We start from the raw sequence: 12,198 nt of genomic DNA, 5'->3' as shown, positions 1-12,198 counted from the left end.
TTGTTGCTGCTAAGGGTGGCCCAACCAGTTATTAGGTTTAGGGGGCAAACACTTTTTCAAACAGGGCCATGTGGGTTTGGATTTTTTTTCTCCATTAATAATAGAAACCTTCATTTAAAAACTGCATTTTGTGTTTATTTGTTATCTTTGACTAATATTTAAATTTGTTTGATGATCTGAAACATTTAAGTGACAAACATGCAAAAAAATAAGAAATCAGGAAGGGGGCAAACACTTTTTCACACCACTGTAGTATATAGTTTAATGTTAATTACAACATTGTACTTAAAGATTTTTTTTTTTTCATAGTTACTCCTTTATTCATTTATTTTTACTTTAAATTTAAAACTCAAGTGACTAAAATGTATCTACAAAGGCTGGTCAACCTAAGTTTTATCCTAGGGCGAAAATACTTTTTTTTTTTTAGTTTCTTGAAGACATTTTATCTCTCATCTGAAACGTTCCTTTAGTTCTGACAGAATGGAGGGGAGTTCCAGGTTTTAACTTCTCATGGGGTTGTTAACACCTTGAGAGTTGTTGAGAGTCGTTCCAGTCTGTCAGAGTTGAAGAAGCCTTTCCGATGAGCCAGAAACAAAGTTAATGAGAGCAGATATAAGAGCTGAAGAGTTAAAGAGGCTTTAAAGCTTGTTCTCTTTCACACAAAGAAAGTTAATTTATCCAAAATTCTTGTCAGGCATACTTTTGACAAATAAGAAATGTATCTGAAAGAACCAGCTTACATGGTTTCTCTACTATCCTAACATTATGAATAATAGCAATAAGAACTTTATGTAAACCAAAATGTATTTTACAACCCCATTTTCAAAAAAGGTGGTATGCTGTGTAAAATGTAAATAAAATCAGAATGCAATGATTTGCAAATCATGGACACCCATATGTAATTAAAAATAGACCAAAGACAACATATAAAATATTGAAACTAAGTTGGGTCCCTCTCTTTTTAGCCATGATTTTGTAAAACATGGCTAAAGAGGAGAGGGACCATGCTGAACAATATATACAGGTTTTGGAGCAACATATTGTACGTTGTCTGGATTGTAGCATATAAACAATTTGCAAATTTTAGCAAGACAATGCTAAACCACATTCTGCGCATAATACAACAGCATGGCTTTATAGTAGAGGAGTCTGGGTGCAAGACTGGCTTGCCAGCAGTCTAGACCTGTCACACATTGAAAACATTTGGTGCATCATGATACGTAAACACATTATAGAAGACCCAAAAATGTTGAGCAGCTGTAATCCTGTATCAGGAAAGAATGGGACAACATTTCACTTTCAAAACCCCAGCAACTGGACCCTCTCAGTTCCCAAACTCAGCTTCCAGACATTTACAGTGTTTTGTTTAAAGAAGAAGCGATGCAACACAGTGGTAAACATGCCCCCCGCCCCAACTTTTTTGAAACATGTTGCTTATATAGTTCATAAATCAGTCAAATTTCTCAGTTTCAACATTTGTTACATTGTCTTTGGTCTAAATTCAATTAAATATGAGTTTAGATGATTTGAAAATCATTACAGTCTTTTTTGGAAACTCAAAAACATGAAATTGGGAGAATTCAGGTTGACGGGTAGGTACCAAGTTGTTATTTCTTGTTTTTACATCCTACCTGTTTGGCTGTAAAGTAGGCCATGGCGGTGTCAGTGACGTGGTAGGCCTGCAGGCTCAACTCTGATAGGTTGGGCAGTAGCTGTGAGATCGCAGCTATGGCGTCATCTGCCACATTGATGCAGTCACTGACGCTCAGTGAAGTTAGCCGGGCATTGAGACTTGACCACAGGCCAGCCTCTGTGAAGTCATTGCAGCCTGACAGTTCAAGGTGCATCAGGCCTTGCATTTGCTCCAACATGACCTGCAACATAACAGTTTGAATGACTGATGCAGTTGCTGAAATGTGGCTATAGAGAGATAAAGAAAAGATAGACAGTACCTGACAAAAAGAAGAACAGTTAAAAATTGAAGGGTAAATGTTTAAGTACCACTCAAATTGGTTTAACTACTATTTAATACTTTTGTAATCAAACACAGGAACTATATTTAAAATTGCCAGTTTTACAATTTCCTACTCAGCATGTGCATCTGTATTTAGCAACTTTTCCCAACCACTATCTAATTATCTAACATGTCAGTAAATCCGTCTGTGAAAAGGTCTAGCATGTGCTGGTTCATATATTGTATATACAAGAACAGGACAAAAATTAAGATAATCCTTCACAATCATCTGCATCTGTGTATAAAACATGTCCTAATATTTGGTATACATAGTAACAGTCTAATAAAGCTTGGATACACTTATCCTATCAATGGTACTGTTTGGCAAATTCCAATCTACCCTTTCGATTCTTACTGCTGATGAAAGGTATGCAATACACCCTCTGTAATTCTTCCGTTTAAGTCTTGTACAAACTGTGGCTAATTATTTATACCTTCGCTCTGTAGTCTGGTGGTCCAATATTATAAGATTCTATTTCATAGTCAGTTTAAACTGAAATTCATTTTGCATTCTTTGGTAGGGATTTTACACACCGATTAAACATACAGTTACACATAAATCATTCTCCATAGACCATCAAAACATAAAATACATCAAACAACCATAACAATCATATATACTCTTTCACATAATATCCCTCAGGATTCAGATATCAGTTATTAACAGTCTTACTTTGTTTAGCAAGAGGATAACAAATTCTACGGCCTATTGGGTTTCAATTTAGGGAAGATGATGTTACAATGACTATTGTTTTGTAATTCCCCTTCACAGCTCTAAGGATATTTCTATCATCAGCTGCAGCTATTCAAGGACAACATATATTGTTGATATTTTGAAGTTGATCACTATTTGATTTTTGAGGTGAAATCCTCCCTGCGCTTCCACCAACTCAAACCAGGTCTAAGTGCAACACAGCTGACCTTTAGTAGGAAAGAGTGCACATGAATGGAACTATCCAAAATTGCACAGACAAGTTTTGTGGATGTATGTCTTCCATCCCACTTAGATAAATAACTAAAACAATAGTTTTTGAATGGAACCTACTGATCAGTTCATCATGTCACAAAATCAAGCTGATTCTTGTCTATTAAATTAGATGCGAGTCCAACAGTTGGCATGCCTCATTGCAAAGTAGCCAGTCTCAGCTATAATATAAAAGGCAACTCAGGTTAACTATAAATCTACCCAGCCATGCAAGGCCACAGAGTGGCACAACAATTTATGCACAACATCTTAGACCATTCAATTATTGATTTGAGAATAAATTGTGAACACTCAAATTTCCCAATGCAATTGATTTATTAACACTACAACATCAGTGATTTTTCGAGAACATTGCTCTTCATCAGTCACGTTAATAAATTAATTACATCAGTAGGTTTCAGTTGACAAAACCCTCTACCCTCACAGCTGAGACTGTTGAGGCTGCTATATCATCTGCTGAGGTAAGTATCTCAGTCGTTGTGGTTGGCTGTGACATCTTTTAATTATCTATTCTTCCTACTGTATCACTGCACTATGCTGTACCACAGATGTGCTTTCATTCGTGTTCACCAAATTACCGAATGAGTTGGCCACACCTTATTTTGCTCCCAGAGCACCTGAACAGCTGGGACAGCAAAATGGCTGGGTGGCAGTACAAAGGAACTTTAATCTGAAACAGATTGGACTATCCTGAAAGGATAGTGACATCGACGAAAACCCTCTGTAATGCCAGAACTACATATTATTCATCATTAATAGCGGAAAACAAGAACAATCCCAGGTTTCTTTTCCGCACTGTAGTCAGGCTGACAGAGTCCAAAAGTTTTGTTGAGCCTCTTTTTCCTTTCACTGGTATAAGTTACAAATGATCTCGTAATAGCCTCAGACAACGGACTCATCTCTGCACTTGTCCTTCTAAGTCTCTGTGCTGCGTTTGACACTATTGATCACAACATCTTATTAGAGATTGGAACATGTCATTTGGATCAAAGGAACTGCAATCGGCTTGTTTAAATCATATCCACCAAACAAAAATGAAACTTTTTTACGTCAATAATAATTCTTTTACGCGCACAAATGTTATAGAGTGCCAGTGGGTTTGATGTTCGTGCCAATACTTTTCACACTATAAATATATACTTCCCTTAGGCAATATTATGAGGAAACACTGCATAAACTTCCATTGTTTTGTAGATGATACACAGCTATATCTATTCTATAAAACCAGACAAGACAGATCTATTAGTAAAACTTCAAGAAACTTCAAGAAAGCCTAAAAGGCATGAAGGCCTGAATGACCCACAATCTTTTACTTATAAATTTGGACAAAACTGAAGTTATTCTATTTGACCCTAAATTCAGAAATTCTTTCTGCAATAACTTAGTCACTCGGGGTGACATTGCCTTGGCATCCAGCACCACTGTAAGAAACATTGGAGTCATCTTTGATGAAGATTTGTCCTTTCACTCGCACTTAAAGCAATTTTCCTGGACTTTTTTCTTTTCCCGACTATTTTAAAATAAAATAAAAAAATATATATATTAATAAAATCGGGGCGGCACAGTTGTTAGCATTGTCGCCTCGCAGCAAAAAGGTTCTGGGTTTGAATCCGGGCATGGGCCTTTCTGTGTGGAATTTGCATGTTCTCCCTGTGCCTGCGTGGGTTCTCTCCGGGTACTCCGGCTTCCTCCCACTTTGGACAAATCATGCGCCTCAGATTAATTGGTGATTCTACAAATGCCCTTAGGTGTGAATGGTCTTTGTTTCCATCCGTTTATAAGTGTTGGCCCTGTGATGGACTGGCGACCTGTCCAGGATGTACCCTGCCTTAGGTGAGCTGGGATAGGCTCCAGCCTAGTTTTGTTTATTGTTTGTTGTATCTCTATGTAGTTCCCCTCACTTGGGAAGTTTTGTGCCTTTTTTTTTCCAGGTATCCGTTGCCCTGGAGCTGCATGCCTCTGGTCTGCGATTACTTGCCCCTCCAAAGGTTCATTGTCTTGGATTGCTATGCTTTTATTTTATCGATTCCTCTCCCATTAACCCAGTGATTCTCAAACTGTGGGGCGCGCCCCTTTAGTGGGGTGCAGTGGTATTACAGGTGGAGCGCAGGGGGAAATGCAGATTTTTTTTTTTATTTCAAGAACTTTATTGAGAACTTCACATATTACAAAAGTACAAAGTACACGGACATAAAACTAAGTCATTAATAAATACATGGAGAAATGCCTGTACTTACGTGTAAATGTTTACGTTACGCCGTTAACAGGTTACGCTTGCACGTGCGACGGCCAAGATCCTCGCCGACTCATGTGTAGCTTAGCGTGCACGTTCGACTCTACCCGGAGGCGGAGGTTTACAGCTCTAACACTGAGTGAGTTCTGGCTCAGTGTGGAGAGGGAGCATCCACTTATCGGACAGAGGGCTGTGGGCATTCTGCTTCCCTTCGCCACATCCTACCTCTGTGAGATCGGCTTTTCTGCTGTTGCCTCTCTCAAAACAAAATACAGATCTAAGCTCAACATTGAGCATGAATTGAGAGTGGCCGTATCAAGTCTGCAACCCCGTTTAAAAAGATTTGTATTGGAAAGCAGGCTCATTGCAGCCACTAATACTGATCAAACTTGATGTCTCACACATATCGGCACTAATTTTGTTTTGTTTTGCACAGGTTGCACGTTATTGTTGTTTTGAAAAGATATTGTAGCGTGTTGGGATAGTTAACGGTTTTTCCCAGAATGCCCAGAGTTTGTTCGAATGGTCGTATTCGTCACCATAAGTGACATGAGTTGGGCGTTGTATCAAATTCCCTCTAGTTTGGATTTAGTCAAATCTGCTAATCCTAAAATTGTGAGGCGTATGGGACCTAGGATCTGTGCTAATATAGTTTTGTCTCTCTACCTCATCTTTCAGTTAAATAATCCCTGGCTTGTTAAAATGTGAAGTGTAAAGCTCAGTCAAACTCTTTATTGACAAATATTTGAACATGTTTTGCTTAGTTTTTCATAGGTTGCACTTTATTGTTATTATTTTCAAAAGATATTCAGTGCAAAACAGGTTAATTGCAGCCACAGTAAGCTATTATTGGCCAAATATTAGGTGGTTTTTTTCAGATAGAACTTTATTTGCATTGTTCTAACAAAATGATTGCACATTTTATTTGTTTTTGTCTGATGGAGCAATCTGGTTTACTTGAAAGTGATAGCAATTTTCTTTATTCTATTATTTGAAGGAGGAGTCACAAAATGTTGTTATTTCAATAAAAATTCAACATGGACCATTTTGTTACAATTTTGTTGGGGCGGTGGGGCATGAACATTTTTCTTCCTCCAAAGTGGAGCGTGACAAAAAAAGTTTGAGAACCACTGCATTAACCCAACCTGTTGAGGCAGATGGCTGCCCATCTCTGAACCTGGTTCTGTCTAAAGGCTTCTTCCTGTTATAAGGACGTTTTATCTTTCAACTGTCAGAGGTTTTTCTTTCTGTTGAAATGTTGTTTCCTTCCAGCTGTTGTGGGAACTGTTGAATTGTTTGGTTTCCTTTATATAATGTTGTAAGGTTCTGTTTACGATTTTACCATGTTAAATGCCCAGAAATAATTTGTGTTGTGATTTGGAGCTATATAAATAAAATTGAATTAAACTGAATTGAAACATTACTCCTTTGTCAAGTTTTGGTAATTCATTTGAGTATATTATCTTCACATATTACACAGAACAATCGCCATGACTTGCTGTTTGTGTTATAGTGACAGAGCATGTTAGATAGCATACATTTGAAGGGTTATGACTTTTGCTTTATATCTATTTTCATAATCTATGCTTTCATTCTGTAATTTATTACATGACTAAGTTTCAGTCTTTCAGACTAAAGAAATAACCAATGTTATTACTGGAAATGGCCTGTTTTTTCTCATCAGAAAAACGCTTAATTGAAATAAAAATGGCATTGCAACATTTTGTAATAAAAACTGCCAAAATTAAATAAAAAATAGCTACAGCAAACTATTGTGAAAAGAAGCATGCATGTATTGAGCTATGTTTGTATTATTGCATGATTTCATTTACACTTTTGGTATCTACACTTTTAGAGCATAGATACCTATTCTACTTTTTTTTTTCCATTTGTGTTTTCCTTTCCATTTCCTTCTTTTTTCAAATGGAATTGTCCCCTGGAAGGTGCAACCAAAAGGCAATGCACAAATCAGTACCTCAAAACATTGAAGTCCATTTATAGATCATGCAGCCAACAATTCTAGCTTTCACCATGGCAACCATCCACTTACCCCAGAATAGCAGCCTAGTCTAGCAGGTATAAAGACTCATCTGAGAAACACGTTCAAAGAATCACACGTTTATGCTTCTAGCAGCAGAATAAAATGGCATAAAAGGCAGGAATGATAAAAAATGGATGTAAAGAAAAATAAACAAGCTCTGCTACTGCTTTTTAACAAACATGTAACCATCACACTAACAATCAACATTTAAGCTGCCAAATGTCCAAATATATCCCCTTATATACAGGCACTTTCCAGAGAAAAAGTTGACTGCTTTAACTTTAACTTAACTTTTCCTTTCTGCCCTAAGAAGTACGTTTTTATCCCATTAAAGATACTACTGGATAATGAAAATATTGCACACAAAAAAAATGTTTTGTATTGAAATTTTCCTCAGTATTTAAATAATGATCGTCTCAAATAATTGACTTTTTTTTTTAAATGACCTGTACGCTACTGTTTTTTTTTCCCTAACAAATTTAACAACACACTACTCTGCTGCTCTCAGTGTTTTTATTCTGGACAAATTTCTAATCCCATTATGTTTTGTTTTTTTTAAATTAATGTCTAACTAGCGTTAATAAAATTCAACCCTTCCTGCATATGTTTCAAGTTAAAACTGGAAAAATAATAGCCATTACAAGTTTTTTGGCCCATTCCATAAAAACATAATGAATTAGTGGATATTCACAACTGTTGATGACCAGTGAAATTATTTTGCTCCCTGAATGGCTGCTTAGACAGTAAAGGAGAGCTGAAATGGCTCCACTATATGCTTTAACTTCCCTGGCACTCTGAACCATCTGCCATGTGCATTGGGGAAAATATCATCAAGTACCCTCTCTTTTTCAAACACATCCTTACTTACCTCCAAACCAGCATCTGTGATGGTGGACCTCTTAAGGCTGACTGAGCGAACACCCTTCTTGGACAGCGGATAATTGTCAATAAATTCACAAATGTCGAGGTCCGACACACCCACTAAGCAGAAAGACTGGAAACCACGCAGGGCAAAGGCCTGCAGGCTGACAAACTCCTTCTCCCCGTTGGGCAGCAGGGTATATAGCTCCTTGGCATGCAAGATGGGTGTCACACCCTCCCAGAACTTAGGCTGGTACAGCACCTTGCGCCATGTCTTGCATACCTGCGCCAGCACACATTTTTCAGCTGTGGTGAAGTACCAGAGCAGTCGGTTGAGCAGCTTCTCATCCAGGACAAGCTGACGCTCCAGCAGCATGGGTTTGGGTAGGGGGAGAGAGGGAAGCTGACGAAGAGATGGCTTCAGGCCCACCGGTGTCTTTCCAGGTTCAAGGTCAGACACCAAGAGTGGGGCTGCACCGTGAGGCAGGCCAGGGCTGTCCAAGTGGTGGTGGTGGTAGGGAAGGGAGGAGGGTGGAGGAGGCAGGATGGAGGGTACAGATGGGGACTGACATAGGCGGTTCTTGGCAGCAGGTGTCCCCTTGGTGATACTCGCACTGCCCAGACCATTGGGCTGGCTGGGGGGCAACTTCACCATGCCGTTGCGAGTAACGCATGGAGACTTCAGCTCATTGGGGGTGGACATGTTCAACATTGGGAACCTGGTAAAAGAAAGAAAAAACAAATTTGCCATTAAACACGGAAGCTTGTGTGTAAAGACTTATTTCCAAAGCAATGGTGTGTATAAACCTTCCTTTAACTGTTTTAACAAACATTTTTCTTAATTGCCTTACATCATATGTGATGTCACTAAGTATCTGCGTTAACTGACCAATGATACAAACTGCGTATAACAAACCTGTTCTATCATTTTACTTTTTGCTGTCATATTACTTTTTGCTATAGATGGTCTTTGTAAGTCAAAATTTGACCACCAAATGTGGACTGTTAAATCATCTAATATGTGAACTATTTATAATTAGATTTTTCTAGCTTCATTCTGTTTTTATTATTTCATAATTAAACATCAAATTGAATTTATGTTGTCTCGCTGAAACCTGATTGAAGCGAGAAGAATATTTCAGTCATCAACTATCATCTTCATAGAGCACTCAGAATGTGGTTCCACGAGTTCTGAAAAGTAGAAGGGGAGGCTTTTAGGGCCTTCTCCAGTGGAAACTGCTCTCTGCACCATACTTCATACCTCAAACTTCATACTTCTATTTAAATATCAATGAAAAGGAAGTATTAATAGTGTAAGAAAAAGATGCAACTTTTTTTTTATAAGAAACATTTGGTATTTTACTGAAAACCATTCTGCAGTTTACAAACAAAAGAGTCAAAATGTTGCAACTATCATCAGATTGTTGTTTGAATAGACAAGCCTCTCTTTTGTTAGTTGCATTCAACAGAGCTAGACATAGTATCCAAGTGAAAACACAACATAGTGTAAATTAATGCTGGCCTCATCTAGTCTGTTCTCTGTGACTTCAATGTATCGGTACCAAGAGGACAGCTCACAGACTCGAACCACTTAGTTATGCAATATGCCGACTATAGGGCTTCAAAAACAACACCAGCTCTCTGTCCCACTCTGTTGACACAACTGGCTGCGCTATTAACACCTGCTCCATATCAATCTATTTATATGTACGTGGCGTCAATGAGTTATCAAAAGCACTTTTCAATAAGACCACATATTTTACATTTCATCACAATATAGTATTTGTTGTCAGTTCCTGAGCAGATGAAGAGTGACTCTGCCTCAGCTGTACCATAAACGAGGTTGAGCAATTGCATAAAACAACAGTTGCAAGCAGGAGCAACTTAAGCAAACAACAAAAAAAGGTCCATAAAACACATGCTTCAAAGCATCAGTAACCCATTACAGAACAGATGAAGGAAAAATTTACTCAGAAGTCACAGGCCATTATAAAATAAAAATGTTGCAAGTTGTAAGATAATGAATGCAAGGTTATACTAAAAGTTGGTACCATTGCTCCATCTTATGTGGCAGTGGTGTCTCCGTCAGGTGCTCTGCTTATGTTGAGTCAAAAGGTAACAGGGCTTGCCTGTGATCCACTAGAAGTCAAGGGCCTGATACTTCAGAAGCTAAACTGTTCAAGATTTTTTTTTTTTAAATCACATTTTGAGAGACAGATATGATATCTAGTATAGAAAGAATGTCTTTGTCAATTTTGGTAACATTTGAACAAAGACTTGTGGAGATATACAATGTAAATGTTAATTGATTTAGCATATTCAAAAGAATATATAGTTACAGACTATATATAACTGACCATGCATACAGTGAGGAAAACCTTTGTCACAATTCAGGGGATGTACTGGAAAAAAAAAATCCATCTGTAGCACATACCTGATTTATTTCGATTTTTTTTTTTTTTTTTGTAAAATGTCTGTAAATTTCAATTTTTTTGTAATAAGTGATGCCCATTTTAATCAATCAAGACCAAATTTTATGCATATATTGAGTCATGACCTCAGATCATTTGTACCAAGTTTCTTACAAATCAGTGTCGCAAATAACAACATATAAACTGTTCATATTTGTAGCATCCCCAAGGCACCTCTTGGGAGCACTCAACAAAACTTGAACCAAGCATCCACACACACGAGCAAAATACGCAAACTCGTCAAAATAAATATATGCATCAAGATTGGTAACAATGTACACTTCCTCAAGAAAATGTGTTTCTGAATGCTGAGAGAGCTTGCTCGAAGCTGCAAGAGCTTGCCTGAAGTTAAGGGTGAATGCACTGCTGCTTTACAGCAGATGCATCTTTGTTTTGGAAAGAGAAAAGGAGAATAACGTGCAAGAATAGTCTGAGCAGACGGGCATTAAACCAGGCATCTACTACTGGAGTAGATTAGTAACTACCGAACAACTAGACTGTCCGGTAACAGTAGAGACAGAGAGACATACAGTATATGCCTTTGTATATACAGTGTATGCCTTTGTATATACAGTTACTGTTAATTGCCTAAAGGTAGCAGCAGAGGACCATTTATATAATGGTTGAAAGATCCATGGTTGAAAGATCATTCAATGATCTTTCAACCATTATATAAATGGTCCTCTGCTGCTACCTTTAGGCAATTAACAGTAACTGAGGATACACTGCATTTTGTTAGTCAACAAGTACAAATGAGCAGCTTCATTGGTGAGACTACATATAGATAACTTTGAATTGGCTTGTGATCTTGTAATCTTTGCTTTATTTTAGAGCATAACATACTAAGATCGTATTATAAAATAAAACCTTTTAAAGGTATAAACACCAAAAATGAGTGAATATTTAGTAGGTATGATCAGGACGGATTTCAGTTAAAAAAGTTAATTGAAATTACGCACAAGGGCTAAAAAGCATAAAAGTTAGAAAAAAGTTAATTGTAAACACCCATGTTCTGAAACAGTAAGTAATGAATGATATTTTTGCATCAATGAAGTTTTTAACTTTACACAAGGTGTTATTGTATTAATGTTTGTCTCTGTGAAGGGCCAGCCCTCTGCTAAGTTTCAATTCTACTCCTAACAGTTTGTCAGAATATCCTTTGCAGCATTCACACAACAGTTGTTTGAATAATTACTAATATTATTCTACCATACGTTTTTCTACCACTATAGAAAATCTATTTCTTTTTACCAACCTCAGACTTAATTGAACAACTTCCGGTTACTTTCCACACTTCCGGATGAAGACCCACCCCATCCAAGTACAGATACGGATACAGATAAAATAGTTGCTTTAACAGAAACGGATACAGATAATAGTGTACTTACTCGTCCCTACATTTTACCCAGGAAACGGGGGTTTTGGAAACGAGGTTGTACTCTACTGGCATATTTACTTTAAAAAAAAAAAAATAGTTCTTTTCCCAAACAATGTTCCTCTATAAACCAACAACAGGCTTAGATAAAAGCCTTATGAAAGGCAGAGAAGACCTTTCACCCCACCAAGCGTTCGAATCCCCAAGCAATCAATCCC

The 12,198-nt window shown here is 37.5% G+C and overlaps 1 protein-coding gene across 1 annotated transcript in view; it reads right to left on the bottom strand.

Annotated features, from left to right (window-relative positions):
* The window catches only part of fbxl16 (F-box and leucine-rich repeat protein 16), a 45,698-nt gene that overhangs the window by 27,805 nt on the left and 5,695 nt on the right, over window positions 1-12,198 (bottom strand). The window contains exons 2-3 of the mRNA XM_069149877.1: window positions 8,142-8,853; window positions 1,632-1,874 (exon numbers count right to left, since the gene is read on the bottom strand). Coding sequence (XP_069005978.1) covers window positions 1,632-1,874; window positions 8,142-8,846 — 948 coding nt within the window. The 5' untranslated portion in view covers window positions 8,847-8,853. The remainder of the gene's footprint in view (window positions 1-1,631; window positions 1,875-8,141; window positions 8,854-12,198) is intronic.

The sequence above is a fragment of the Embiotoca jacksoni genome, unplaced genomic scaffold, assembly GCF_022577435.1.
Source record: "Embiotoca jacksoni isolate LCO1_2020_lvr unplaced genomic scaffold, fEmbJac1.0.p SCAF_15, whole genome shotgun sequence".
NCBI lineage: Eukaryota > Metazoa > Chordata > Actinopteri > Embiotocidae > Embiotoca > Embiotoca jacksoni.
The sequence above is the reverse complement of the archived record's forward strand: the minus strand, read 5'-3'. Positions and strand labels throughout refer to the sequence as shown.